Source organism: Sminthopsis crassicaudata, chromosome 3 (genome assembly GCF_048593235.1).
Source record: "Sminthopsis crassicaudata isolate SCR6 chromosome 3, ASM4859323v1, whole genome shotgun sequence".
In the NCBI taxonomy this organism is placed as follows: Eukaryota; Metazoa; Chordata; class Mammalia; order Dasyuromorphia; family Dasyuridae; genus Sminthopsis; species Sminthopsis crassicaudata.
In genome coordinates, this window is record NC_133619.1 from 630,605,744 (window position 1) to 630,631,568 (window position 25,825).

The 25,825-nt window shown below is 43.5% G+C and overlaps 1 protein-coding gene across 1 annotated transcript in view; it reads left to right on the forward strand.

Annotated features, from left to right (window-relative positions):
• MEGF6 (multiple EGF like domains 6) overlaps positions 1-25,825 on the forward strand; it is a 376,924-nt gene that overhangs the window by 244,193 nt on the left and 106,906 nt on the right. Inside the window, 1 exon segment of the mRNA XM_074306481.1 lies at positions 23,545-23,667. Coding sequence (XP_074162582.1) covers positions 23,545-23,667 — 123 coding nt within the window.

The window sequence follows — 25,825 nt, forward strand, 5'->3', positions numbered from 1 at the left end:
TCCTCCTATTCCTTTTCTTCCTCCTTTTCCTCCTTTCCTCTTCCTTCTTCCCTTCCTTCTCTTCTTCCTTTCTTCTTCCTCTTCCTCCTATTCCTTTTCTTCCTCCTTTTCCTCCTTTCTTCCTTTTCTTCCTTTTATTCTTCCTCCTCTTCTTCCTTTCTTCTTCCTTCTTCCCTTCCTTTTCTTATTCCTTTCTTCTTCCTCCTCTTCTTCCTCTTCCTCTTTATCCTCTTACCCTCTTTGGATGAAAACAGTTGGGGATTGGCCTTGTACCAGGGTGCTCTGCCGGGGCTGGCACAGGGGGGATGCCTTGAGTTGAAAGACATCAACATTACAGCCCTGCACCCCGAAAACATTCCAGGTCTACAATTTGGTTTGGCCCGAGGAAGAGCTGGGGGTTCGAGAGGGCAAGGAGGGCTGAGCTAGGCAGGACAGGGCAGGATCCTTGGTCCTTGGTTAACCTTTTCCTAATTCCCTCAGCCTCAAGCCACCATTTCTGTGGGGTTGGGTGTGGGCCTTCCTTCCGGGGCTCCAGGTTCAAAGTGCACCCCAGGTGCCAGCAGCTCCAGCAGGCTTCTCCTGAGCCTCCTCCTCTCCACAGCTGGCAGTGCCCGGCTGCCTCCTGCAGTTTCCTGGTGATTCTTAGGTTCTGTTTCCCTCTAGTCACATATTAGCTTCTTAATGGCAGGGACTGTGTCATTCCTTGTATTTGTATCCCTTGGGGCCTGGCACATAGTAGGTGCTTAATAGATTCTTAGTCTGAGAGTCTCCTGGAGTTCTGAGAGCTCTATGGCTAAGCTGCCCTGTACTGGCTCACGTAAATACTGTCCTGTGGACAGCTACTACATCATGTGTATATGTATGTGTGTCTGTATGTGTGTGTTTGTGTATGTGTATCTGTGTACGTGTGTGTCTGTATATGTGTATGTCTATAGGAGTGTGTGTATTTTTAGATCATTTGTTTTTGTTGTTCAGTCATTCAGCCGTGTCCAATTCTCGGTGACCATGTGAACTGGACCATCCTTGCGATTTTCTTGGCAAAGATCCAGAGCCTGCTTGCCATTTTCTTCTCCAGTGAATTAAGCCAAACAGAGATCTGTGTGTGACCTTCCCCAGGCTCACACAAGCTGTTTGAGGCCTGGTTTGAGTCTGGGTCTCCCAGACTCTGGACCCACCATTCTGCTCCACTAAGCTATCCAGCTGCCTTCTATTTTTAGATTATAAGGCATTTAAAAAAAATGTCGACTGAATTGGGATTTTGGTGACTTTGTTGGATGGCCATTTGTCATATGGTCTTGATAAATTGGCTAAAATTTTTATTGTTGGTGATGGAATTTGTTTATGTCTTTTATTTTTTGGGGGGAGGTTCTCTGGTAAAATAATCCAACATTTATTAAATAAATTTTTATTTATTAAATATTTACTAAATAAATTTATTATTTGTTATTTAGTAAATAACATTTATTAAATAAATACTCTGTACCAGGAACTGTGATAAACATCGGGAGCCTAATTAATAAAAAGAACATTAGCTCCTGACCTCAAGGAGTGTATAGTCTAAAGAAGACAGGAAATGTTGTTGGGGGGGGGATGTTAGCGAGTATTTTGTTCTGAGGAGTTAAAAGCAGGCAGGGCAGCAGATACAAAGGGAAGTGAGCTATCCTACCTATTAAACCAGCAAGTAGATTACCCAGTGTTCTGTGTTCATCTGCCGGATTTTCATGCCCACTCCCAGATTCAACTGAGTTTTTATATACCTGTGACTAGTCGTTTTTCACACAAATCACACAAATCCTGAGTGATTCTCCAGTCCTTACTTCTACCCCTTCCTGGTCATACTATCCCCTCAAATGATCAAATTTTATCACTCAAACACTAGGAAAAGCTTCCTTGTACATATTAACGTGTAGTATGTATGTGTGTATATAATGAATAGTTCCAAAATTGAACTCAGTGGCAACTAGGTGGTGCAGTGGATAGGATGCTGGACTTGGAGCCAGCAAAATCTGAGTTCAAATCTGGCCTCAGATACTTATTAACCATGTGACTCTGGGCAAGTGACTTCACTTTGTTTTGCCTTAGCTTCCTCATCTGTAAAATGGGCTGGAGAAGGAGAGGGCAAACCATTAGTGTAACAAATCACTATTTGCCCCAGTTTCCTCATCTGTAAAATAAAATGGTGGGGAAAAATGGCAAAGCCTTCTGGAATCTTTGCCAAGAAAACCCAAATGGGGTCATGAAGAGTCAGACATGACCAAAAGGACTTTACAAGAACAAAATTGAACTCAAGAAGAGCTCTTTGGGTAGACCTCAAAACGCCAGCCTTCTATCTTGGTTTTGGTGAGTGTATCAAGAAAGGTTTATTTTGGGAAATTTCTCCGAGGAATACAAATATGTTTCTGACCAGCTGCTTCTGCCTGGCTTTGGGGTGTTTCCCTCAGGAATGGAACTAGTCTTGACATAGTTATTTCTGGGGAAGACCAGAGGCACTCCCACTCAGTAAGTGAGGATTTGGGAGTAGGAGAAGAGAGGCCAGTAACAGACCTGTGATGATCTAGGAGGGGCCGCTGCTGCTGAGATGAAATAGTTGGAGAGCAAACAGTGTGTGTGTGTGTGTGTGTGTGTGTGTGTGTGTGTGTGTGTTCGTAGCACCAGGTGAGCCCACTGCCCAGTGGCCCACCTAGCTCTTGGAGGAATGAAGATGTAGGCTGGCAAGGGCGCAACCTCTTGGCTTATGATGCAGGGGGAAGACCACTGTGCTGGGCACCAGAGATCCTGGGCTCCATTTTCTGGCTCTGCTCCTCACTGGCCGTATGATATGATGTTACACAATTCTCTCTATGACCCAGGCTCAGTTTCCTCAAAATGAAGGGAGTGAGATTAAATGGCCTCTAAGCTACTTTCAGTTCTCAACGTGATGATCGGATAACCTTATCCTGACATCTTGCCCTGTGAGAAAATGAAGAGAGAAATGTCATACATGCCAGAAAACCGAATCAGCAGGAGCTGGTGAAGAGCTTCATTGCAGATTCCATGATGGTGAAATTCAGCGGAGAGATTTGAAAGACTTTTAGAGTAACAGAGACTTGCCTGGAAGTCCTAGAAATACATTCGCCAAAGATAGGTGTGTGTGTGTGTGTGTGTGTGTGTGTGTGTGTGTGTGTGTGTGTATTTTTTGATCCATAATTAAACACTTGCCAATCTTCAGAAAAGTCAAGTCCATTTGGAAATTATTCAAGCAGAGTTCCTCAAAGTTTCCATATCTCATCATATATTTTCTTCCTTCCTCCCTCTCTCTCCTCCTTCCCTTTCTCCTCTCTCTCTCTCTTCCTCCCTCCTTTTCTCCTCTCTCTCTCTCCTCTTTCCCTTTCTCCTCTCCTCCCTCCCTCCCTTTCTCCTCTCCTCCCTCCCTTTCTCCTCTCCTCCCTCCCTCCCTTTCTCCTCTCCTCCCTCCCTTTCTCCTCTCCTCCCTCCCTCTCTCCTCTCCTCCCTCCCTCCCTTTCTCCTCTCCTCCCTCCCTCCCTTTCTCCTCTCTTTCTCCTCCCTCCCTTTCTCCTCTCTTTCTCCTCCCTCCTTTTCTCCTCTCCTCCCTCCCTCCTTTTCTCCTCTCCTCCCTCCCTCCTTTTCTCCTCTCCTCCCTCCCTCCCTTTCTCCTCTCCTCCCTCCCTCTCTCCCTTTCTCCTCTCCTCCCTCCCTCTCTCCCTTTCTCCTCTCCTCCCTCCCTCCCTCCCTTTCTCCTCTCCTCTCCTCCCTCCCTCCCTTTCTCCTCTCCTCCCTCCGTTTCTCCTTTCCTCCCTCCCTCCCTCCCTCTCTTTTTTCCCTCCCTCTTTCTCTCCCTCCCTTCCTCCTTTCCTCCCTCCCAGCATTCACAGTTAAATGACTGGCCCAGGATCACACAGCTCCTAAGTGTCTGAGTCGAGGTTTGCGATCAGGTCCACCGTGCCATCTGCCTGGTCTTCACCATGTACTTTCAGATGGATTCATTGCTTTGTTCTGTCGAATTCAGGTTAGGAGGAGTGTGGCATTTGTATCAGTATTGATGCCATTGATCAGTGTTGGCCCCCAATAGTTCCCTGATCTTGAGTCTGGGCAAGTGTTTGCGAGACATGTCTGCGTTCTCCTCCAAATTCAAGGGTCACGTTCCACTATGCTGTCGTAGAATGCACACTGACTTCAGAAGCAGAAGGCCTGAATGCAGATCCTGCATCAGTTGCTTAGTAGGTAAGATACTCCCTGGGCCTTAGTTTCCCCTGTTTGGACAATGAAGAGACTGGGCTAGATAGTCTGTGAGGTCCCTTCTAGTGATCTCTGTGCTCTTTCAGCTTCTGATTTTCACTTCCTTCAGCCTTAAAGATTTACCTTAGAGATACCTCCACATTTTGCAATACTTCACTTCCTGAAAAGTGAGTTCCTGTGCCATGTTCTACAAGATTTATTCTTATTCCCCTCCCTAGTTATTAATGTTCTCTCCCTTTCCAGTTTTTTTCAAGTTTTTGGTTTTGTATTCTAGCGTTTAACACATTGCCTAATACATAGTAGGTATTTAATAAATGTTTAATCATTATTTTGACCGGGGAGTCCGCTATATTGACCAGATCTAATCTCTGTCCCTCTTATGATGATTTCATTCCCCAGGAGCCATTCTTATGTTCTCTTCTCCTACCCGTGTCTAGATTCATGTCAGGTTCGCTGATGGTGACAAGTGGGGTGGACATGTAGAGTCAGTGGCCAGTGTAAGTCCCTGCAGAAAGCTCTCTGGCCGGATAATTGAGCTGACCTGAGCACTTTTCTGCTGCATGAAAGAAGTCCCTGAGAGCACCAGGCGCCCGTTGTATTCCTGAGGGCCTGGCACTGTTCTTTAGGAGGAGGAAGATTGTCTGGAAGATAGAGATGAAGGGTTGAGAGATAGGCAGTGGAAGCGTCTGGGTGGGGTGTTTCCACAGGATCTTGCAGTGGGAGAGAGATAAGGAAGGGGTGGGAAGTGACGAATGATGTTTGAAATGGGCTCCAGCAAGGTGAGGCACATTCCCTCAGGAAAAGCCAAGTTAGAAGAGAAGCCAGTAATCCTCTATAGGATTGGGAGGGGAGGGGAGGTATCATAGAATCATTGATTTATTATTTTTTTTTTTTACTGAGGCTGGGGTTAAGTGACTTGCCCAGGGTCACACAGCTAGGAAGTATTAAGTGTCTGAGACCAGATTTGAACTCAGGTCCTCCTGACTTCAGGGCTGGTGCTCTATCCACTGCGCCACCTGGCTGCCCCGGAATCATTAATTTAAAGCTGAAAGAGATCTAGATTCCATCCAGCCCATTTTACAGATGGGGAAACTGAAGCCCTGGAAAGGCAAGTGACTCGCCCAGCCAGGCCATAGATTATAGATTTAGACTTCAGAGTTATCTAGTCCTACCTTCTCATTTTATAAATGAGGAAATAAAGATAGAAAGTGTTGGAGGAATTCAGGTCTTCTTGACTCCCAGTCCAGTATTCTTTCCAATATGTCATGCTGCCTTGCTGGATTGTAAGATTCCCAGTATTTTCCCCTAAACTTTTCTCCCTATTTCTTGCCAAGTTTTTTGAGTCAAGGATTTGGATTTGGGACAGACTAACAATTAAAGATACTTTGGGTTAGACTTCATAACTTAAATATAAAAGACATGATAAAAGACACTCTGCATTCAAAGAATGATGTGATAAATAGAAACATGTATAGAATAATTTCATATGTATAATATATATTTCTGTGTATTTATATACATATGTACACATATATGTATACATATACTATATAGATGTGTGTTTTTACATAAATATATAATATGTGTATATACACATACAACCTATTTGTATCTAATAGTAGCCATCTCTAGAATAGAGGGGAGGGAGGAAAGTAAAAAAAGGAGAAAAAAAGAAAAAAGAAATTTACATAATTGTTGTATATTTAAAAGGAATAGCAAGTTGTACATAAAAGATTTGCAGTTTCATGTTCAATCATCTTTTTTTTTTAATTCTATGTTACGAAAATGCTTATTTTATTCCATAAATTAAAAATCAGATAAAAACCATTATGGACAAGATGCTGAGATTGACAGTGACTTTATAACTGCATCTGCCTTTGATGGATCTCATGGCTCTAAGGTGCAGATCTCAACCCCTCTAGCCCTATTACGCTGAGTGACTTTTTTCCATGTCCTCTTGTCAGCTCTCCTCAGCTATCCACCCAAAATGCTCCCCTAGTGCCACTGACATTGGATGTATACACTGAATCATATGGACTGTCCACCTTCTTTTCACTGTCATCCTTTGGGAGGCAGTGTAGTGGAGTGGAAAGAGACTTAGTGCTGTTGATAGAGGGTTGGACTTGAGTTAGGAAGACCCGAGTTTGAATCATTATATATTTGTCAGACAGGATTCAAACTCGGGTCTTCCTAACTCAAGGCCCACTGAGGACGTTTATGGGCCCGCCTTGTTATGGCAAATGGGCTGAGGAGCGGAGACAGAGCGTGAGCTTTTGTTTTTACTATAGTCCGGCCCTCCAACAGTCTGAGGGACAGGGAACTGGCCCCTATTTAAAAAGTTTGAGGACCACTGCTCTATATAATACATACATACATACATATGTGTATGTATGTATATATATGTATATATGTATATGTATATATTTAACTTCTTTGTGTCTCAGTTTCTTCATCTATAAAATCAGGGATTTGAACTTGATCTCAGAAATCCCTTCCAGCTCTAAATCTATGACAAAACTGGAGTTCAGATTATTCTTCAGATACTCAGTAACGCTATGTGACCCTGAGAAAGTTGCTTATCTATCTCTGTTTCCTCATTTGTAAAATAAGAATATTAAAAAAAATTTCTCAAATGGGGATATGAACAACTCCAATTTTATAGGATTGTAATGAGGATCAAATGAGATAAGTAATATATACGATGTACTCTGCAAAACTCAAAGCACTATATTATTTTTATCATCATTGTTTTCATTAGCTCTGAAATCAGAGGGCTAGTGTTCAAACTCCCCACTTGCTACCACCATGGCATTGAATCAGTGGCTAATTTTCAATTTTTAATTTGTAGTTTGAGTTTCTTAATCTGCAAAATGTCAGCCTGTAGACCACAAGCAGCCCACAGCATTCCAAATGGTCACAGATTAAAATGGAGCTCCTATCTGATCTTAATGTATGGATGTAATAATAAGAAAGAAACCTATAAGCATATGTGGCTCCCCCAGGGATCCTTGTATATTCTATTCTGGTCCTTGTTTCTGTCTGACTTTGACACCCTGGATCAGAGAGCTGGAGGTATTTCCAGCTCCACAGCAGTGATCTGAAGGGGAGATTGCTGATGCTGGGGAATGCCCATTCCTTTCAGAGGGACTGAGAGGGGGACAAGACCCTGGGAGGCTGTGCAAACAAAGCTGTTGTTTGCTCTGATTATCAGAAAGAATGGAGAGAAAACTTGGCTTTCAGGAACTCCCAGGGAGTAAGTTTGGAACTAAGTTTTCAAAGAGCCTTTTAAACAGCAAAAGTTACCATGTGGATTTCTTTTTTTGTTTCCTTTTTTGCTTCTTTTTTTATTTTTCTCTCTCCCCCCTGCCCTAGATATAGCTACCATTAGACACAAATATATATATATATGTATATATATATAATATGTATGTATACACATATACAAACATACATATATGTGTGTGTAAATATATATATATATGTATATATACATAAATATACATATATTTATGTATGAATAACACCCATATACACACAGTGTATATATATATATATATATATATATATATATATATACACACACACACACATACATACACATGTGGAAAATTATTCTATACACATACTTCTATTTATGGTTTCATTCCTGGATGCAGAGAGTGTCTTTCATCACATGTTCTTTATAGTTAAGTTCATCTTTCCCCACCTTAGTCAGTGAGCACTCTGAGAGCGTAGCTCCTTTTGGTCTAACTTTGCGTAACCATGGTGAATCTCAACACCTCGTCCATAGTAGTTGATAAAGGACATTTTATTCAAATGAACAAATGTTTATTAGTAATTGCTGGAAATCCTTGAGAAAGCTTAGTATTAATGGTAGAATGCTGGGTTTGGAGTCAAGAGGACCTTTGGCTTTGGGACCACTTCTGATTCTTTTCCTTCTTTTTGTCTCCCCAGTCTTAGTGGCTGGCGCATAGCAGATATTTAATAAATAATATTTATTATATTATTATAAATTATAAAATAAAATTATTGTAATAAAAATAATATCAAATTATGATTGAATATTAACTGTGGGATCCTAGACAGCTCGCAGCTTCTCAGGACCTTAGTTTTTCATTTTCAAAATAAAGGGGATTAGTTTTGCTGACCCCCCCAAGGTCTTTTTCAGCACTAAATCTGTAGTCCCCACTCAAAGTAATGGAAAAATGGCTGGCAACTTCAGGGTCTTCATGTGGAGCCTGTCCTGGATTCCTGCTTGCCTGTCTTGGAAATTCAACTGTCATGGTTATCCCATAATTCTTTGCAGCTGGGGACCAGAGATCCCAAGCAGCCTTCTCATGTCCTCAAAAATCCAGAGAGTGAATGGAGCGCCATGGAAGGGCCCTGCTGTGGCGACAGGCCCTGGCATCTGGTTCCTTGGGGCACAGGGCTTGGCAAGGATTTCCCATCTTCTCCACTGGTTTTTCTCCTGGCTGGAGTGACAGAATCCATTAGGGCAAACCATAAAATAACATGCTCTGATGGTGGCACTGGTGGAAGGGCTCCACTTCTCTCTCCCCCCGTCTCCTGTGTCCCGACGCCAGCCTGGGCTCTCCGGGCCAGATCCCACCATGGTTAGCCACAGGCCTGCCTTCGGCACCACTGGGCCCACAAGGGGCAGGAAAAATGAGATGGCTGCCCAATCTTCCAGGCTCCTCAGCTTCTCTACCCCATTTAGAATCTTTGCCGTTTGGCCTTCTAATAAAAGTATTGGTTTGTGGGAGATTTTGGGGGGGAAACAACCCAAAGCTTTCTCCCTAGATGTGTGGTGGTCTGCCCCTGAATTCTTCTCTGTGGGAGACTTTGGGCTCCCAGCCTGGGAAGTATGACTTCTGTGAAACAACACAGGCTGCTCCCCCGAAAGCCAGACCACAGAGTTAAGTGTTCTGAATATCAGGCTCCTGCTATAACACCCTCCCTGCCAATCCAACCCCAGGGAAGGATGGAAGCAAACATTAAGTTTCTGCTGTGTGCTTTCGGATGGGAGAGATTCAGTGTTTAGATGAGCCATAGGATCTGCTCTCTCTCTCTTTTTTTTTCCATCAAGCAACTATTGAGGCAGTGGAAAGAGTGTTAAATGTGAGACGGAGCTAGAAATTGAAGAGATTATTTAAAGCAAACACCTTCACTCTAAGAGGAGGAAATGGAGCTCAAAATTGATCAAGACAATAATAGGAAAAAAAAATCACAAAATCACAAGCTCATTGATTTTGAACTAGAAAGAGCCTAGGAGATTAGTTGGTTCAGCTCTGCATTTTATTGCTCTCTTGGTCTTAGGCCTGCAAGTTTTTACCAGGCTTTGGCGCTGAACATTTTGTGTGTTGGCTTACCCCTAGTTGGAGTTCCAGTGGACTACAGCCACCATCAGCCAGGTAGAAAACGGCAGGTTCTCCTTTAGTCTGGAATTCTTGCCCTGTTTATTTTCCTAGAGGCTTCAGCTTGAACCAGAAGGTGGTCAGAAGACCCTACCCCAGAAATGAGCCATTTACTTCTGAACTTGCAACTTGTTCAGTATACAACCTAGGGCCTGAAACCACTTGTCACAAGAAGCCATTCCTACGCGCAGTTTTCCTTCCGTCCACCTACCTATGTTCTTGTCTCATCCAGCCATTATTGATCAATCTCCCTCTCTCTATCAAATACTGTTTCTATTCTTGTCTCACCCTCTGTCTGTCTACCTACCTACCTACCTATTCATCCATACTCCTAATAGGTGTCGATGTTCTGCTCATTCCCCTGAAAAGACTTAATTTTCATGAAGTCAGGGACCTTCTCACAGGAAGATGAAGATAACATAATATATACAATATATCGTGTCATCATTTCCCTCTACCTACCAAACATACCTTTCTTCCTCCCTTTCTCTCCTGTCTCTTTCTTTTCTTCCTCTCCTGTCTCTTTCTTTTCTTCCTCTCCTGTCTCTTTCTTTTCTTCCTCTCCTCCCTCTTTCTTTTCTTCTTCTCCTCCCTCTTTCTTTTCTTCTTCTCCTCCCTCTTTCTTTTCTTCTTCTCCTCCCTCTTCTCTTCCTCTCCTCCCTCTTCCTCCCTCCTCTTCCTCCCTCCTCTTCCTCCCTCCTCTTCCTCCCTCCTCTTCCTCCCTCCTCTTCCTCCCTCCTCTTCTTCCCTCCTCTTCCTCCCTCCTTCTTCCTCCCTCCTTCTTCCTCCCTCCTCTTCCTCCCTCCTTCTTCCTCCCTCCTTCTTCCTCCCTCCTCTTCCTCCCTCCTTCTTCCTCCCTCCTCTTCCTCCCTCCTCTATCTCTTCCTTTCTCCCTTCCTCTCCCTCCTCCTTCTTTCTCCCCATCAAACATCTGTCACTCATCTTTACAAATTTAATATAATCCTGTACTTTTTAATTTTCCCTTCTCCCGGGAAGTAACAAATTGGGAAAATATTTTTAAAAACAAGGTTCTGACAAAGGTCTCATTTCCAAAATATATAGAGAACTGACCATAATTTATAAGAAACCAAACCATTCTCCAATTGATAAATGGTCAAAGGATATGAACAGACAATTCTCAGAGGAAGAAATTGAAACTATATCCACTCACATGAAAGAGTGTTCCAAATCACTACTGATCAGAGAAATGCAAATTAAGACCACTCTGAGATACCACTACACACCTGTCAGATTGGCTAAGATGACAGGAACAAATAATGACAAATGTTGGAGGGGATGTGGGGAAATTGGGACACTAATACATTGCTGGTGGAGTTGTGAAAAAATCCAGCCATTCTGGAGAGCAATCTGGAATTATGCCCAAAAAGTTATCAAACTGTGCATACCCTTTGACCCAGCAGCGCTACTACTGGGATTATATCCCAAAGAAATACTAAAGAGCGGAAAGAGACATATATGTGCCAAAATGTTTGTGGCAGCTCTTTTTGTTGTAGCTAGAAACTGGAAGATGAATGGATGTCCATCAGTTGGAGAATGGTTGGGTAAATTGTGGTATATGAAAGTTATGGAATATTATTGCTCAGTAAGAAATGACCAGCAGGAGGAATACAGAGAGGGTTGGAGAGACTTAAATCAACTGATGCTGAGTGAAATGAGCAGAACCAGAAGATCACTGTATACTTCAACAACAATGCTGTATGAGGATGTATTCTGATGGAAGTGGAAATCTTCAACATAAAGAAGATCCAACTCACTTCCAGTTGATCAATGATGGACAGAGGTAGATACACCCAGAGAAGAAACACTGGGAGGGGAATGTAAATTGTTAGCACTAATATCTGTCTGCCCAGGTTGCATGTACCTTCGGATTCTAATGTTTATTGTGCAACAAGAAAATGATATTCACACACATGTATTGTACTTAGACTATATTGTAACACATGTAAAATGTATGGTATTGCCTGTCGTCGGGGGGAGGGAATAAGGGAGGGGGGGTAATTTGGAAGGATGAATACAAGGGATAATATTATAAAATATATATATATATAAAAAAAAAAAAAAAAAAAATTTCCCTTCTCCCACTTCACTTTCCAACCCCTTTTCCCCACTCACATGGCTAGTCCAGGCCCTCGTCACCTCTCTGGACTATTAGCGTTCTCCTAAGTTGATCTCCCAATTACAAGGCTCTCTTTTCTCCAATTCACCGTCCACAGTGCTGCTAAAAGAACCTTTTGGTCTGACATGTTAGCTTGGCTCAAGAACCCTCAGGGGCTTCCCGTTGCTCCTGGGATAAAAAATGAACTTCCAAGTTTGGCCTTTAAAGTCTTATCCAGCCCCATTTCACCATAGTCCTCTTCGAAAATTATTAAATTCCAACCAACTGGTCTACTTACGCCACGACCTCAAAGGACACTTGACTCTAAATTTTTGATCCTATGAACATATATTCCCCAAACTAGCATGCCTTCTGTAGGGCCCATCCTTTTGCCTAGGCTGACCCCCATGCCTGGAATATATACTTTCTTTACCTCTACTTCTTGCTTTTTAAAAGATTTTTCTAAGGCATCACTTCCCATGGAACGCATTGCTTAATTTTTCTAACATGGTTTCATTCTCCAGGAGAATCCCATGATCCTTGGGGCTGCCCAGAGCAGTGGGATGGAGTATGGGTTTGAAATTTCTTTGACTATAGGATAATTCTTGCAATTGTAGAATTGTCTAGGGTATTTGAAGGCTAAATGACTTGGCTAAGGTCACACAACCTGTATGTAGCAGTAGGTCTTATGAAGGCTCAACTCTCTATCTACTTTGTTACTTTGTTACTTTTTTACTTTTTGTTACTTTTATCTACTTTGACTTCACATGAAGTAGGCCCTTTAATAAATGCTTCTGGAATTGAATTAGATTATGTAATAACTTCAGTATATGATGTTAGAGAGAGACAGGATTAAGGTTATTGGTGGAAAGGGGGAAGCAGATGAGAGAAGGCTTCACCTAGCCATTTGGCTTAAAGGGGAAGAATTCACAGGGAAGGTTCACCCACCCACCTCTCCTTACTTTGACTGAAAACTTGTGCAATTGATATTGGGCTGCCAACCAATGCCTTTGATTATGCCCAAAGCTGTAAAGAGAATGCCAGGAGAAAGAGTCAAAGAATAACAGATTCATAGATTTAGAGCAGGGGTTCTCAAACTACGGCTCACGAGCCAGATGCGGCTGCTGAGGACGTTTATGGGCCCGCCGGGTTATGGCAAATGGGCTGAGGAGCGGAGACAGAGTGTGAGCTTTTGTTTTTACTATAGTCCGGCCCTCCAACGGTCTGAGGGACAGGGAACTGGCCCCTATTTAAAAAGTTTGAGGACCACTGATTTAGAGCAAAAAGAGATCTTGGATCACAGAGAGTACAGAGTCAGAATAGGGCCTTTGTGCTCCCTTCCAAACCTTGAGAGTCTCTGATTCTATCTCGGTGGTATCAGCGGATGGTCATAATGTTTTGTACTTGGTTGGTGGCTCAGGTGACATTTTCTGCTCCAGGGAAATTCTCCAGGTGACTCCCATGAGGACGGTGCTGAAGAAAGGAAACTGTAGTGGGAGGAAGAATTAGTAGGGAGTTGCTTTCATGATCTGATCTATCTTCAGCTCGGAGCCCTTCCAGGCTTTGGGGACTTGGTTGCTACTTGGGGGGAGATTAATTTTTAACTTCAGTAGTCCTCAATTTCCTCACCTATAAAAGGAGGAGAAGGGAGACCCGGTGACCTCTGGGGGCTTTCACAGCTCTGGCTCTGTAATCCTAAAAGAGTTGGCATTCCACGTTAGATCTGAGCTTTTTCAAGCTAAAAACAGCTTCCACCATAATGGAGACGCTAATGTTGGCTGATTGGGACTCCTCAGCCTTCGTGGGGATGTTCTTTTTGGGCACAGAGCCCAGTGGAGCAGCTTTACATCCTACCGGCATGGGAGTGCTTGAGCCGGTCACCAGCTCCCCAGGGATGCTGGGTCCAGGTGGACTCTGGGTATCTTAGCATCTACTGTAGATGACCAGCCTCCCTCCCATTCATTCACTCATGCAAGACACTCCAATGAATCTCTTTACTCTGCAGGATCTGAGGAAGATCCAAAGTTTAGATAAGATACATTCATTGCCTCGCAGAGTCTACAGTCTGGGAGAAGAAATGAGATCCAAACACAGATAGCTAGAATATACAGTATCACAAGATAAGTGCCTTTGAGAGGGAAAGATGAAATGTTACGGAAGGACCGAAAAAAGTCATTACCCAGGGCACCAGGGGAAGGAGGGAGCCCCGGCGGTCTCTGAAGTTGAGCTTCAAAGGAGGAGTAGGAATTTACCAGGTAAAGAGGGGGAAGGGATAGTTTTCTTAGTGAGACACTGGGATATAAACCAGCAGTCATCAAAGGGTTCCTGAGACCCTTTCATGGGGTCCGTGAGGTCAAAACTATTCCAACTATTTAGAATATTAACTATTTAGAATTATAATTCTAAGATATTTCCATTTCTAATCAATCTGACCTACATAAACAAAAGCTCTTGGGGGGAATACCAAATAATTTTTAAGAGTGTGAATGGATCCTGAGACCAAAAAGCTTGCAAACTTTTGGTATAGTAGAAAACACCAATTTGTGCAATCGAAGAACTCACGTCTTTAAAGTCTGTCTTTTCTACTTAGTTCTTATTGTTGTCCAGTCATTTCAGTCATGTCTGATTCTCTCTGACTCCAGTTGGGTTTTCTTGGCAATGCCAGTGGTTTGCCATTTCCTTCTCAGGAAACTGAGGCAAACTTGCCCAGGGTCACATAACTACTTGGCTTCTGAGGTTGGATTTGAACTCGGAAAGAGGAATCTTTCTGACTGCAGTCCCAGTACTCTAGCCACGACACCATCCACTACTACTGGGTGATGTTCAACTAAATCACTTAATCATAGCTAATAGTAAAAGGGCTTTAAATGCTTTAGACATATTATCGCATTTGATCCTGCGTGAATCCCCCCATCTAATATTGAGAAAGTATTGTTAGGTTAAGAGGTTTGGGCACTGTACTCACTCCTTTTCCCTATGGGGCTCCTCTACTTTGAACCCACAAATGCTCTCTAACAAGGGCTCCTCCCTAGGGAATCTGTTTCTAATGAAAAGGCTTCGGGTTAAACTTCCTATTCTCACAATGTTTGGCTTGTTACACTCTGACCCCATTTCTTCAGGAACAATTTATACAGATAGTAGCTCACATCTTGGGTCTCCTCAAAAGAGAAAATAAAAAGATTCTTTCTCTTTCTCTCTCTAGAAGGAGAGAGAGAGAGACAGACAGACAGACAAACAGAGACAGACAGACAAACAGAGACAGACAGAAAGAGAGACAGAGACAGACAGAGAGAGAGAGACAGAGACAGACAGAGAGAGAGACAGAGACAGACAGAGAGAGAGACAGAGACAGACGGAGAGACAGACGGAGAGACAGACGGAGAGACAGACGGAGAGACAGACGGAGAGACAGACGGAGAGACAGACGGAGGCAGACGGAGGCAGACGGAGGCAGACGGAGGCAGACGACGGAGGCAGACGGAGACAGACACAGAGAGAAACAGAGAGACAGACAGAGAGAGAAACAGAGAGACAGACAGAGAGAGAGAGAAAAGAGAGACAGACAGAGAGAGAGAGAAAAGAGAGACAGACAGAGAGAGAGAAAAGAGAGACAGACAGAGAGAGAGAAAAGAGAGACAGACAGAGAGAGAGAAAAGAGAGACAGACAGAGAGAAAAGAGAGACAGACAGAGAGAGAGAAAAGAGAGACAGACAGAGAGAGAAAAGAGAGAAAAAAAGAGAGAGATGAAGAGAAAGAGAGAGACAGAGACAGACAGAGAGAGAAACAGACAGACAGAGAGAGAAACAGAGAGACAGAGAGAGAAACAGAGAGACGGAGAGAGAAACAGAGAGACAGACAGAGAGACAGACAGAGAGACAGACAGAGAGACAGACAGAGAGACAGAGAGAGAGAAAAGAGAGAAAAGAGAGAGAGATGGAGAGAAAGAGAGAGATGGAGAGAGAGAGAAAGGAAGACGGGGAGATGGGGAGGAAGAGGGAGGGAGAGACATATATAGATATGTAAAAGGAGATAGAGATATATGAATCAGATATGGGACAGATATTTATTTCCTATACATAGGAAATAAATATTAAGACCCAACATATGTTGACAGGACAACTTAAAACAGAATTTATCAACTTAGTTTCTAAGTACTACCATATTCTCTTGGGAGGCTGATACTGCAGGGTTGCTGATGAAGCATTTTACATTTCATTTTATTTCTGCATTGTCCAAACAACTCCTGATTCAATTCTTCTGTTAAAACAGCCCTGGCTTGGGCTAATCCTTTTTGGCAATTAACTTTTCCACCAGGTTAGGTTGGTTGCTGGGGACTCCTCCCCTTGCTGGAAGTCAGCTCCAGCGAAGGGCCCTTGGGAGGACCCATAAGCCTTCATTCACAAAGTCTCCTCCAAGCCTGGACATGTCTGCTCAAGAATGACACTGAGTCACCTACTCATGAAAGGAATCACAAAGCAGAAAAGGCAGCAAGGGGCCCGCGGCTGTGCTCAACTAGTTTGGTCCCCGCTGCTTGTGAGAGTGGTGTCCAGGTGGGGGAAAACAGCACTCTCCTCCCTCCCCCCCCCCTTTATGGATATGGAGAGTCAGATTGCACCATCTGCCATGTATTAGAGTTAAACCAAGAGTCTGAGCCAGAAGCCAACCCTCTCTTTAAAAAAAGAGCTACTTTTAGCCTCTCTAGCTGAGCTACAGCCATTAGCCCGTGTCTTCCACAGTCTTAAGTTTGAGCCATCACACATTCAAGAATTGCCACTTTATCTGATTCCCTCAGATGCTTACCCAGCACACAGTCAGCCAGAAGGGCGGGGAAGGGCGACTCTGGCCATATCCCACGATGTGGCCCTCATTACATTCTCCCCCTAATAAAACGTTTGTCATCCTCAACAAAACAGCAAGAATGCAGCTGGCATATTTATTCATTAGATTGTGTAGGCTCCTTGAATCAAATTTGTTCCCAGTGCCTGGCACATAGTAGGTGTTCAATAAACATTTATTGGTTTGGATATTCCCCAGTCCTGGGGTCTGTCATCCTCAACAAAACAGCAAGAATGCAGCTGGCATATTTGTTCATTAGATTGTAAATTCCTTGAAAGCAGAAATGATTTTTCTTTTTATTTGTTTTATTCCCAGTGCCTAGCACATAGTAGGTACTCAATAAACATTTATTGGTGTGGGTATTCCCCAATCCTGGGGTTTGCCATCTTCAGCAAAACAGCAAGAATGCAGCTGGCATATTTGTTCATTAGATTGTAAATTCCTTGAAAGCGGAAACTGTTCTTCTTTTTATCTATTTTATTCCCAGTGCCTGGCACATAGTAGGTGCTCAATAAACATTTATTGGTTTGGATATTCCTCAACCTTGGAGTTCTGGGGAGGCTCAAGCATTTTGCTTTTGAGTGCCAGTGTCATGTACTAATGGGTCTCATACAATCCACATGGCACAGTTCTTAAACTGTTCCCCCCCCCAATTAATAGTTTTAAGGGAGAAACTAAACTTACCCCAGCTGCTGGGTCTTCAAGCTCATAATCTCCTTCAGGCCTCAGAATGAGCATAAATAGCAATTGTTTCTGTTTCTGGCCAGAAACTCTTTCCTCCCAGAATGATTCTTTTATGCAGCCAAATTAGACCATCTTTTGTCTTAATTCTTACCTAGCCTTTAATTATTAAATGGGTGTGACTTCAGACAAAGTGAACTCTGGGAAGGAGCTGAACTTAAAAAGACCGCAGGGCCCCCCGAAGCATCCAGCGTCATCTCCAGCCATGCTGACCTATGTATTGCATGGATCCAGTGTGTCTCTGGAGGAGAAAGTAAGGCTGGTGACTTTGCACAGCTCTGCCTTAGTTAAATCTAACTCACTTCCCAGTCAAGACATCACCCTCTTAATGGCTTTGGTCCTCTTCCGATGAACAACCATCACCTTCAAGTACAAATTCAACAAATTTTACAAATCTTATCTGAAACCAGTGCTTGATTAGTACTTAACAGGTGACCTCTCGAGCCCCAAGAAAACAAAGAAAAATTGAAAATTAGAATAAAACAATGAAAGGAGGAAAAAAAGATAAAAGAAATGGGGAAAATAATGCTACATTTTTATTTAGAGAGAAAAATGCTAGTTCTAAATGTGTTCCAGAACATATGGGATTTTCCCCTCAGGAATTAGGGACCTAGGATTGGCAGGATGTCACCGGATTACCTTTAGGTAAGAAATCAAATTGTCATGGGTCAAAATTCTTCCATGATTCAATCAGATCTCCCTATATTCTAAACAGAAAGGCAGAGCAAAATCTCTGTTCACGGCACACCGACATTTACCTGGTGTGATTGTATACATGGGGTTATCCTTGTGGACCTCCAGATGGAAAAATCTCTTTTGGGTCTTAGCATGTGAAGGGCAGCCAGTTTCCCCAGTGATCCCTGGCAGCACATAGGACAATCCAAGCAGGCTCCATTCCCAAAGAAATCAAAGTGCTGAACCCCAAATTCATGTGGGGCTTCCACAAAGAATTAAACACTTGAGTTTAGCTCATCAAAGCTGCTCCCCTCACATATCACTTTGGGGAGTGGGACATTTCATCAGTTACCTTCTCCATATATGGGGCTTTAAGCCATCAAATGTAGACCTTTTTTTCCCCTGAGGCTGGGGTTAAGTGACTTGCCCAGGGTCACACAGCTAGAAGTGTTAAGTGTCTGAGACCAGATTTGAACTCAGGTCTTCCTGAATTCAGGGCTGGTGCTCTATCCTAGCTGCCCCCCAGCAAATGTAGACTTGACTGGGTTCAGTCCTTGGAGAACTTCTCCTATAATGGACTCTGGATTTAGGCTACTCATAATACCCTAACCCTGATGCTCAGGAATGATTTATTTATACCTTAGGTTTGGGCACAGTCTTACAGCCTCCCCAAAGAAAGGAATAAAAACATGTTCACTGTAGTGTGAGAATCACATCTGGGACAGACTTTTATTTCCTGCACACAATTATTAATGGACACAAGAGAATCACAGCGGTATTAGCAGAACAACTTGACAAGGATATTCAGTAACTTAACTACTATTATATAGTCTCTGGAGGTTGATACTTGAACCTCATCAGAACGCAGTTTAACCTTGGCTTCCTCCTTTATCCAAGAATGGGGATGGATTAAATTGTCTCTAAGGTTACTTTGGGATAAAAATTCCGTGATTCTCCATCCATTACTTTTTTTTGAGGCAATTGGGGTCGACTTTCCCAGGATCAACAGCTGATAAATATCTGTGGTCAATTTTGAATTTGAATCCTCCTGATTCTAGGCTTCAACTACTCAACCACCTGGCTGCCTCTTCCTGGCCATTACAACGTAAGCTTCTTAACTGCATCTCCAGCCCACAAGCCAAGATCTCCCATTTTATCCAGGGCCATCTCCAGTCATCCTGATCTCTATCTGGCCTCTGGATCCAGAAGGGAAAGTGAGGCAGGTGACCTTGCACAGCCTCCCTCATTTAATCCAATTCACTTGCATGTTATGCACCTCCCCGATGTCATGGTCATCTTTGAGAACAAAGGACAAACAGCAATAACAACATATTATGAAACATAGTAGGCATCTGATAAATGCTTATTGTTAGATTGATAGATCCCATGATTTCTGCCCCACCATGGAGGCTGGGTCATGGACTGCTGAGAGATAATAAGGTTGAGGCTAGGAAGGGATATTAAAGGCCATCTCTTCCAACATCCTCATTTTTCAGGATAGGAAACTGAGGCCCAAAAAGAAATGTTCCTTGGGTGCATATGTTTATAGAATCACAGATTTTTGAGTTAGAAGAAACCTTAGAGGTCATTTTGTTGAACTTTTATTTTACAGTTGAGGAAACTGAGTCTTAGAAAAGGAAGAGATTTGCCTACATGAGTATTAAAATATCAGAACTGAGCTTGAACCCAGGTCCTCAACGTCTAAATTCGGTATCATCCATTCTTCCTCTAACAAAGTCTTATAAGAACACGGTCTGGGCAGAGCTGGGGCTGAGTAAAGGAAAGAGGAGACCTTGCCCATTTCCCACTTCTGCAAAATGCATTCTTTTGTGGGTTTGGCAGCTTTGGGGGTCTCCAGTGCCACATCCTGCCTCCCCTCTGTCCGAGTAATCCATCATCTCTTTAGAAGCTGTTCTGAATGAGTGTCATTTACCTCAAATTTGGTTTTCTCCTTTTACCTCCTTTTCTTTCCTTCTCAGCTTTCTTGGTTTGTTCTTTGCCTGGGGGAGAAAGCACTGGGGAATGCATCCACTGGAAAAGGAGGTGAGAGATTTCAGATGGGAGGGGCTGGTAATGTAGATGCATTCCAAACCCTGCCAGTTGGGCTAGGTGGCTGGCTCAGCTCTTTGATGAAGAGATTAGAAATGCACTCTTTCTCTCCCCGAGTTGCCTATTCCCTCCGGCTCCAGTATTTCCTCTCCTCTCCTCTTCCCTCTCCTCCTTCTCCTTTCTCTCTGTGTGTCTCTCTCCTCCTTCTCCTCCTTTCTCTCTGTATCTCTCTCTGACTCTGTCTCTTGTTTTTCTTTCTATTTTCTCTCTCTTTCTCTTTGTCTCTACCTGTCTCTGTCTCGGCCTGGGTCTATTTCTCTCTGGATTAGGAGTCAGGAAAATGCTAGTTTAAAATCCACCTCAAACACCTACTAGCTGTGTGACTGGACTAGCACCTGTGGTGGGAGGGCTTGCTGAGTCCTTTTCAAGGCTGTTTGTTCATCCACCTTTGGGGTCCACCTCCATCCAACTCTACTTTTGTCTCCAAGAAGCTGTAGCATATGCAGAAGTGGTCATATCCTGGTAAATCATCTTGGTTAATGGTCTAGACCAGGTTGAGAGGAGCTAACGAGCTCATTGGTGGTCTGAGAGAACTTCTGTTCCAGGCAGGTGAAGACTCCCCTTCAGGAATGGACAGAGGAGAGCGATTTGTTCCCATGGCCACAAAGGCGACCAAAGTGGGGCTATGGAGAGCTTAGAGCTTGGTCAGATAGCAAAGGTGCTAAAATCACTGCATCCTGGGTCGTTGCCCATCCTGCCATCTGTCTTGCCAGTGGACTTCCATGAGTCTGGAAGAAAGAATGAGGCTGAGCCTCTGTGCAACTCTGTCCTGCTTCAATTCACCCTCAAGTCAAGGAGTCATCACTCCATGATGTCATTAGTCCTCTTCAAAACAAAAACCAAAAGCAATGACAACAGAAGTAGCAAGCTCTCCCTCCTCATCTCCTCCTGGCTTCCTTCAAACCCCAGCTAAAATGCCCCCTTTAACCAAAAGCTTTTCCCAGTCCCCCTTAATGTCCCTGCCTTCCTGACTGACAGGTTGCCTTCCCTCTGCTGGTTTTCTCCCACTTATCCTGTGTAGATCCTGTCCATCCACGATTATTTGCATATCGATTGCTCCATTTGCTCCTTAAGGTCAGAGACTGTCTTTTGTCATTCTTTGTAGCCCCATCCTTTTAACACAGTTCCTGGCATATAGTAGGCACTTAATAATGGCTGAATGAGTTATGGCATATGTATGTTATGGAATATTATTGTTCTGTAAGAGATGACCAGCAGGATGATTTCAGAGAGGCCTGGAGAGACTTACATGAACTGATGCTGAGTGAAATGAGCAGGACCAGGAGATCATTATACACGGCAACAAGACTATATGATCAATTCTGATGGATGTGGCTCTTTTCAACAATAAGATGATTCAGGCAGTTCCAATGATCTTGTGATGAAGAGAGCCATCTGTACCCAGAAAAAGGACTGTGGGAACTGAGTGTGGATCACAACACAGCATTTTCACTCTTTTTGTTGTTTGTTTGCATTTTGTTTTCTTTCTCATTTCTTTCCTGCTTGATTTGATTTTTCTTGTGCAGCAAGATAACTATATAAATATGTATGGATATATTGGATTTAACATATATTTTTATCATGTTTAACATATATTGGATTACTTGCTATCTAGGGGAGGGGGATGCCAAAATCATCATCTAGTATCCCTAAATCCATAACAATTACTATTTCTCAAATTTCCAAGGGGGAAACTTCCTAATGTTAGAGGCTTGGTTGTTAATTGCTCAAGGACTGAGATTGCATTTACCTGTCAAGTTTTTTTCCCTCCTTGTTTTTTCCTCTTAAGGAGTGTGTGTGTGTGTGTGTGTGTGTGCACTTAAATAACTCCTTTATCTACACTCCATCTCCCCTAGTCCCTGATGGAGTTTTTGAAAGCTTCTTTAATATGTTTAGAATCAGTATAGCTGTTCCATCAGGGTGAGATGGATTTGGTTTATCTTTTTTGTAGTGGGGAAGTGACTTGTCCAGGGTCACACACCTAGGAAGTATCTGAGGCCAGGTTTGAATTTAAGTTTGCCTGACTCCACATCCTGCATCTATCCACTATGCTATTTAGCTATCCTAGTACCACCTTGCTGCCCTCCGTAATCTAATTTGTTCTATATATCTCCATGCTGACTCCCCCCTAGAATGTAAGCTCTTGGAGCGCAGGGATGCTGTTTTTGTTTTTCTTTCTATTCCCAGCTGGCACATTATAGGGTGCTTAATGCATGCTTGTTGATGGACTTGGATTTGTACCCACCAGTACATTTACCTGATACATTTATAGATAATAGGATAATAGAATTAAAGGGAAGGGGCAGACTGACTCTCCCCATTATGTCTTGGCTCCCTTTATCCTCCCAGAAAATGGGCTTGTGGGAACTCCTTACAGAACCAATGAGCAAACTCCTTTAAAGATGTAAACTCTCAGCTAGAGAAATGTTAAGTATCAGACAACCAACTTAGCACCTAATAATAATCCTAACATCTCTCCCTTTCTTTTGATTTAGACCATAGGATGGTCATTAATTTTATAGAAAAAGGAGCTGAGACCCATAGACTTGAAGTAATTTGTTTAAAATCGTACAGCCTCTAAGAGGCAGAGGTAGAATTCTTTTTTGCTGTTATAAAATAATCATTTATTTATTTACCTAAATGAAGAAGATTGAATAATCTCGACACAAAAATAATTAGAAAACTACAGTTGACTTTATGATCCCTATTTTACAGGTGGGGAAACTGAGGCAGTCAGGGCAAATGGCTTATTTAGGCTCCCACAATTAGAAACATCTCAACTCAAATTTGAACTCAGGTTTTCCTGAATTCTGGTCTGCTTCTCTATTCACTGTAACACTTAGCTGCCTACCCTGACAATTTATGGATATGATCATTTAGCCACGGCAGCTAGTGGTTAGAACTCTGAACTTGGAATCAAAAAGGCTTGCGATTCAAACCCTTCCTCAGATATTTGCTAGTTGTGTGATTGTGAGTCACTTAGTTTCTAGAGGTGGAATTCAAATCCAGGTCCTCCGAAGCCAAATCTCTCACTGCCTTTACTCATCTGTGAAATGGGGATTGCAATGCTTGAATTACCTGCCTCCAGGGATCGTCGTGGGGCTCGAGCAAGGCAACGGAGGCAAAGAGCTTGGCCGAGTTTACGGAACTATAAAATTGTCGGTTATTATGAATATTAAGGGATGAGTAATTTTTGGGTAGGGCAGGGAACAGCAAAGGCAGGATCGGGCATGGCGGAGGAAGGAGGCTGGCCCAGTGGAAGTAGGGGATGGTTGTTATCCTGGGGCACTGACTTGGGTCTCTCTGAATCTGTCACAGGGTGCGAGGGATGGCGGCTGTTGGAGGTGGGGGGATGTAAGCCCCTTAAGTTGGCCTTTGCTGTTCAGCCTCCATTCTTCTCTCCTCCTTTCTTTCCAGATGTCGATGAGTGCCAGGTTCACAATGGGGGCTGCCAGCACAGATGTGTGAATACTCCAGGCTCTTACCACTGCGAGTGCCAGACTGGCTTCAGGCTCCACACCGACGGCAGGACCTGTATCGGTGAGCAGGAGGCACCCCTCTCCTTCCTCTCTGTTCCCTCCCCCCACGGGGCTGGACCGTCCTCCAGGCCTCAGGAAAGCAGGTTTCCTTCTCTGTGCCAAAGCCCTCCTCCTCAGGGAGGTGTTTAGAGATGGCTGTGGTGAGGAACGGGTGCTCTGTGGGCACGCTGAGACTGGAGGGGCCTCCTTCCCCGGCCCACCGTGGGGAAAGGATGTCGCTGATCCTCCGTTCTTTGGATCTGAGAGAAAGGGATCACAGATGGCTTTGCCTCTCGGATAGCCCTCATCTCAGGGAATTAGGGATGTTGTCCTATATTCAAAACATTCTAAATAAAGAAATTACAGATACAAGTTAGACATATTTTACCTAGATCAGATTGTTTGCTATTGTGGGGAGGAAGGAAGAAAAATTTGGAACTCAAGATCTTACAAAAACCAAGGTTGAAAACTATTTTTACACGTCATTGGAAAAAAAATAAAATATTATTGAATTAAAAAAAGAAAGAGATTTTCCAGGAATCTGGAACTCTAAACTCCCCAGGAACAGCAAGATTGTTCCTCTGGGTCTTAAAAATGGCCCAGCACTTGTGTCTGAGTCAGCCAACTGAGGCTCCAAGATTCCTTCACGTCAAGATTCCTCCACATTATCTGTAATCTTGTCATTTGATTCAGTTCAAGTCAGTAAACTTTTATGAAACATTTGCTGTGTGCCAGGCGCTGTGCTGAGTGCTGGGGATATAAAAAGAGGCGAAAGGCACTTTCTTTCCTCAAGGAACTCATCATCCGACCTCTCTGGGCCTCAGTTTCCCCATCTGTAAAATGTGGAGGTCAAGATCTGGCCTCAGACACTTAACACTTCCTAGCTGTGTGACCCTGAACAAGTCACTTAACCCCAATTGCCTAAAAAAACCCAACAAACAAAAAAAAATGTGGAGGTCAGGTCCTTTTCAGCTGTAAGTCTGACAGCCTGTGAGCCTCTGTAATGTCCCAGGGAAGAGTCATCCAGACCATGCTTGAAGACCTCCATTAAGAGGCATGGGCTGCTATCAGTATGAAGGGAATAATGTATCAGGGATAATCGCAGGACTTGAGAATTAGGAGGGATTTCAGGTGAAAACTTGTGCAGTCTATAGACTCGTTATAACTCCCCCAGGCAGCACACCCAGGGAATTCTAGAGGTCATTGAATTCAATTGTTTCATTTAACAGATGAGAAAAAAAGTGACTCATCAGGGACATCCAGTCAGCATTAACCAGGATTTGAACTCGGATCTTCTTGAGTCCAGATCTGGCTCTCTGTATTCTTTGCTGCAAATGGCCATCCAGTCTTCAGACCTTTAGTGAAGAGGAGCCCACTCCCGTCCATTCCTCTTTTGGACAGTTCTGAGGAAGTTTTTCTTTACATCAAGTCCACACCTGCCTCTTTGCAGCTTCCACCCCTGGCTGCTAGTTCTAACTTCCTCTTCCATACCATCACCCTTCAAATATTCACATCTATCATGTCTCCTCTCCAGCCCTCCTCCCCTCCTCAGGCTAATCATCCCAGCTTCCTTTAACGGATCATTGTATGACATGATCCCAGAGCCTTTCACTACCTCAGGTGCTCTTCTCTGGATGCTGTCCCCTTTGTTAAACTTCCTGAACCGTGGAGCCCAGGAAGGGCACTGCTGGTGAGGCTGACCAGGGGAGAAGCAGCCAGCACGATCCTCTCCTTTCTGGAAGCTAGCCATTTCCTCAAGAAGCCCAGATTTGAGTTTGTTTTTGTTTTTGCTGGAGGTGCTAGGAGTGGAAGAGAATAGAAGGGCCTGACAGCCCCCCTTTTCCATACAGATCCTTGAAGAATTAATGGTAGGTCTCGCTTGGGTGGGGCAGGGTGGAGAGACAAGGCTACAAGGGAAGTTGGCAGAGTGACAATCCATCAGCAGGGCCTTACCCCACCCAGCATCCTTCATGCCTCTAGGTACACTTGGCTCCTGATCTTGTACTTGTTTGGATTGTTTTTATGATTTTTTCATATGAGTTTGGAGTAATCCTTTCTTCTCTATCTTTCCAACTACATTGTAAGCTCCCCGAGGGCAGAGATGGGAGTCTCCTCATCTTCCCTATAGCACCTAGTGCTAAGGCTCTCTCACTCCATTGATAAAGACTGATTCAAGATGT